Here is a 5243-nt window from a genome sequence, read left to right as displayed (position 1 = left end):
TTCTTCATCCATTCCTCCCCCTGACCGTTTTCATTCAGAATCCATTTAATTCTCTCTTCTGTACTCTCCCCTCCTCCTTCGTCACCCGTACACCCCTCTAACACATGCCACCATGTTTCCTGCTCATTCCTACATATTCTACATACATTCTCTTCTTCTTTCATCCAATACCTGCATGCTCTAACGCCCTCTCCCATTCTGAATCTAACTACTCTGTTCCATTTGCTTTCCTTTTTAATTTTTTCCAGGTACTCTGGTCCCCCCTGCCCCTTAACCATTCTATACCAGCTGTTGTACCTCGAATCTGCGATTTTTTCCCATCTTTCCTCTCCTTGTCTTACCTTCATCTCTTCCTCTATTTCCTCCCACTCTCTATCCCTCACTTGCATATCACATTCATGCCTCATTTGATATCTCTCATCCTCCCATTTTGAACACCCCACGTTGCCCCTCCTCTCTTTATCCATAAAGAGAGCACACGCTTGTGCAATTTTGCTTCCCACTCCCCTTCTTAGTTTCTCTTCGAACTTCCAGGCTCTTTTCACTTGCCTGACCACCATTTTTTCTCGTCCTATTTCTTCCCTTAGCATATAACCTGGGCAGCTCCAACTCACTCCCATCACCCATCTCAGAAATCTCTCATGCAAACTTTCTACTCTTTTATGCTCTTTCCATCCCCAAATTTCCACTCCATAGCTTAACACTGACCATACATCCACACTCTCGTTTTCCAGTCGTCCTTGAACCTTCTTTTTCCTATACCCCATACTTGTCCCATTACTTTGCTCGCACTTTCTAATCTCTTTCTCACCTGCAGCTCGCTTCCTCCCCTCGTTTCGAACTAGTATCCTAGGTAGCAAAACTCATCCACCAGCTCCACCACCACGCCATTTATCCTCCATTCGTACTCTAAACTACCTCTTTTATTTCTAAAACACATCATCTTGGTCTTGTTCACATTCACCGTTAAACCCTTTTCTCTCACATAGTCTTCGAACACTCTCATCAACAGATTCATACCTCTTTCATCGTCCGCTACTAGCACTACATCATCTGCATAAGCTAGTGAATAAATCCTGTCTGTTCCCAATATTGTCCCCCCTTTCCCTTTCCTCTCCAACTTCTCCTCTAAATTTGCCAAAAGAATACTAAACAAAAGTGGACTCAACGGGCATCCTTGCCTGAGCCCCCTTCCTGTCCAGAAAACCTCACCTTTCTTATCTCCTATCTTCACTCTTATCTTAGTATCCACAAATATTTCTTTTATCCTCTCTATTAAACCTTCGTCTACTCCTCTTTCTTTCATGGCTGACCATAACACCCTCCTGTTAACTGAGTCAAATGCTGCCTTAAAGTCCACAAACAATGCGACTAGTTTTCCTTTCTTCTGCCCAAGGTTCCTGTTGACTAGGTAGTTGAGCACGTAGACGTTGTCTGTGGTTCCTATCCCTTTCCGAAAACCCGTTTGATTATGTGGTATACTTTCCTTTTCTTCCACCTGTCTTGCCAACCTCCTTCTAAGCATTTCCGCATAAATTTTATATCCCACCGACATGAGTGTGATACCTCTATATTCCTCCACCCTTTTTCCCTCTCCTTTCTTAAGCAACGGTATTACCAGTCCTGTCTTCCATTCCTCCGGCCACCCTTCTCCTTTCCATACCTTATTGCATATCCTCCTCATCTCTTCCCTCACCCCTGTTCCTCCATGTTTTAGTGCTTCATTTTCCAAGCTATCTTCCCCTGTTGCCTTAATTTCTTTTCAACCTTGTAATCGCCTCATTTACCTCCTCCCGACTAATCTCGTTTTCTCTGTCGTCATCCCCATCCATTGCCTTTCTCCCTTCTCCCTTTACCCTATATTCCACACCTCCTAACAGCCCCTTGAAATGCTTCGTCCATTCTTTCATTCCTATTTCTTCATTTATACCCTTCCTTCCTCCTCTTTCCCTATTTATCACTTCCCATTCCCTACCTTCTTTTACTGCTTTCTCTACCTCTTCCTTATACCTTTCTTTCTCCTTCTGTCTTTTCTCCTTTATCATTCTTTCATGCTGCCTCTTTCTCCTGTTGAGTTCTCCTTTTTCCATTTCCCCTTCCCTCCATTTTCTTATACTTTCCTTCATCCTATCTTTACTTTCCGTACATTCATCATCCCACCAACCTAACCTCTCCTAAGCCCCTCTTCTATTACTCTCGGTCTCACCTCTTCTCTTACCTTATCAATCACTCCTTTTAGTTTTCCTAGCAGAATGTCTACTCCTTCCTCTTCCAAACCCCCTATCTCCTCGTTTTCTATTTTTTCTCTAAATTCTCTCAAATTTTCTTCTCTCCAACTGCCCATTTTCAATTTGCTTTCTCTCTTTCGTTTTCTCTTCCCCCTATTGCGCTTTTGTCCACCACATCTCATTGTCGCGATCACCAGAAAGTGTTCTGAGCCTATCACGTTGCCCACTTCCATTCTTACCATCAGCTTCCTTATTATTTCTTCTGCCAGAATGTAATCTATTACGGTATCCCCTATACCCGCGTACGTATATTCGCCTTCTTCATCTCCCTTTGTATTGCCATTACAAATGAACCATCCCGCCTCTCCCAACAAGTCCAGTAGCCTCCTGCCCTCCCGATCCGTTTCCTTTTGTTTCGATTTTCTTACGAACACCTTTTCTCTATCCCATACCTCTCCCCCTTGTTCCCCTGTCCACGCGTTCAAATCCCCTCCTATAAGAACCAGCCTCTCTTCTTTTTCCTCTATCCATTTCCTTATTGTTCTTCCATCCTTCCTCTTCTCCTCTTCTTCTGTACACGCATACTACATCCGCGATGACTTTTCCTAATTTTATTCTTCTGACCATTGTTCCGTCCGTTTCATCTATAAACTCGCCTTTTTCATCCTGTACCACCAGTTCCTTTTTTACCCCCGACACCATACCACCCATTCCTCTCCCTTTCGCGTGCTCCTTTCTCGCTCCTTCTGCTTGCATCTTCCACTCATATGCTTTCGGTAATATTCTTTTCATACCTTTCCACTCCTTCTCCTCCACCCACGTCTCACTCATCATTATCACATCCCATTTCTGCAATTCTCCCCAAAATCCCTTATCCTTATTTTTTAAACCTGACACGTTCCAGAACACTACTTTCACGTTGCTCTCTTTGCATTTATCTCCTGTATTCCTTACATTCATGTCCTTTTGCCGTTTTAAAACCCCCCCGTGACACTTGTATTCCCCTTTTCATTCCCTTCACTCACTACCTGTTTTCTGCCTTCCCTCAGCTCTTCTGTTTCATCGTCCCAGATCCATGTCTCTCCATTTACCCATATCCTATCTCTGCCAATCCTTACCCTATTGCCTTTACTCCTCTCAGTCTATGCCTTTCGCCCTATTAGCCACTTTCTTCTCCTTTCCCGCCACGTCAGGTCTTCTTCAATTCTTTCATTTCTTCCTTTCAACAATTTCTTCTTCTCCATAACTTCATACTTATCCTCCTCACTCCCCAGGTTCACCAACAACATACCTTCTTTGCCCTCTTTCTTCCCTTCTAGTCTTCTTATCCCTTCCACTTTGACTTGCGCGCCGATGTCTCTCATCATTTTTCCAAATTCTTTCTCTCCCTTTTCACTGTCCGCTTTCAAACCTTTCACTATTATGTTCTTTTTCCTCTTCGTTCTCTCTTCCCCTTCCATTCTTCTTTCAACCTCAATCAGTCTCAAGCACCACCTTTCATTCTGCTCTTGCTTAACCACCTCACTCTCTCTCGCTTCTTCCAAACTTCCTTTCTCTTTCACTTTAGGCTCTTTCTTTAGTTCTAGTTTGCTCACTCTCTCTTCTAGCAGTTTCAAGTCCTTTTTCCTATCCTCCTCGTTCTCTCTCTGCCTACTCTCTATACTTTCTAATTTATTCCAAACCTTCTCTTTCTCTCCTTTCCATAATTTATCCCATTCTTCCCACTTTTGTCTCACTTTTCTTACCTCTTCTTTTATCTGTTCCCCTTGCCTCTTCATATCATTCAGTCTTCCGCAAGTCTCCTCTCTAAATCCCTTTATAAGGGCTTTTAGTTTCTGCAACATATTCCCTTCATCCCTATCTCTCTCCGGCGTTCTTTTTTTTGTCTTAACCTTTTTACTCTCATTGCCCTTCTCCGCTTCTTCACCCGCTCGCTCTCTTTTCTTTTTATCATCCCCCGTTTTCTCCCCTTCGCTACACAAACTCTCGCTGCTATTCGCGCCTGCCGACTGTTGCCACCTGTACAGTAAATTCCTCGACTCCGAGCTCATCGAGTTCGATCCAAGTCTCTCTAAATTAATGGGTCTCCCGCGCCTATGTCCCCTTACCGTTGCTACGGGATCCGCAGGCGTAGCAAACGTCTCCTCGTCACTTCCCTCTCCGCTGGCCTCAACAACCACGCTACCTTCTCTCTCGCTATTTGCTTCGTTCTGCCCGCTTCTAAAATCACGCTGTGGACTCCGCATAACCGACATGTTGCTCTGCTCTGCTAACCTACCTTTAGCCTCAACTCCCCCTTCCCTGTCTCCTCCCCTCACCACCTGTCACTTTCTATCTAGCCTAAAACTTTAACGACTTTATCCAAAACTCTTGCACTTAAAATTCTCTTACCTGCTTTCTTTTGCAATGTGTGACTATTTTACTTTTTCTCCATTCACGCCCTTCGAACTCCTACTTATTACCAGAAAACCCAGTGTCCCACCGAAGCAAACCTAACCTCAAAATCAACTCTCGACCTTTTCCTTATGTTTTTTCGTTAAATTCGCACTTTCTACCTCTCCCCTCATTCACACCTGTACTTTCACTCCAGCCCCCTTACTCCCCACACTATCACCGACCTCCCTCAACTTTTCACTTCTCCCCAGCCAAAAAAAAGATCGCACTCGATAAACACCGTGTATCCTCTATCGGCACTGGAAACGGAAGCCTAATTATAAAATATTATTATTTAAATAAAAATTATATATTTATATATTATTATATTCATTAATATATATATGTATATATATATATATATATAATTAATTAATTAATTAAATAAATAACATTATATAAAATTATATAAAATTATATAAAAATTAATTAAATTAAGGATTTATTTATTAATAATGGCTATCAATTTTTAATTATTAATCCCGTATATTTAAATTAAATTAATGATTATTAAATACAATTTCTTAATTATTAATAATTTTTATTAATTCTTTTCTTTTTTTTTAATTTTAAATTTTTAAT

The 5243-nt window shown here is 41.9% G+C and overlaps 2 protein-coding genes across 2 annotated transcripts; both read right to left on the bottom strand.

Moving 5' to 3' along the window:
* Nucleotides 1-1751: 1751 nt before the first annotated feature.
* On the bottom strand, nt 1752-2126 carry LOC138942948 (cyclic nucleotide-gated channel beta-1-like). Its single transcript, XM_070313446.1, has one exon. It carries the CDS (start codon nt 2124-2126, stop codon nt 1752-1754), a length of 375 nt encoding a protein of 124 aa, XP_070169547.1.
* Nucleotides 2127-3370: 1244 nt separating this feature from the next.
* On the bottom strand, nt 3371-4483 carry LOC138942947 (uncharacterized). The gene has a single exon (XM_070313445.1). The coding sequence runs from the start codon at nt 4481-4483 to the stop codon at nt 3371-3373; it is 1113 nt and encodes a 370-aa protein (XP_070169546.1).
* Between the last annotated feature and the right edge of the window lie 760 nt (nt 4484-5243).

Source organism: Polyergus mexicanus, unplaced genomic scaffold, assembly GCF_030449975.1.
Source record: "Polyergus mexicanus isolate NDT 795.1 unplaced genomic scaffold, iyPolMexi1.0 SCAF_24, whole genome shotgun sequence".
Lineage (NCBI taxonomy): Eukaryota > Metazoa > Arthropoda > Insecta > Hymenoptera > Formicidae > Polyergus > Polyergus mexicanus.
Note: the sequence above shows the minus strand (reverse complement) of the source record. Positions and strands in the feature narration are given on the sequence as shown.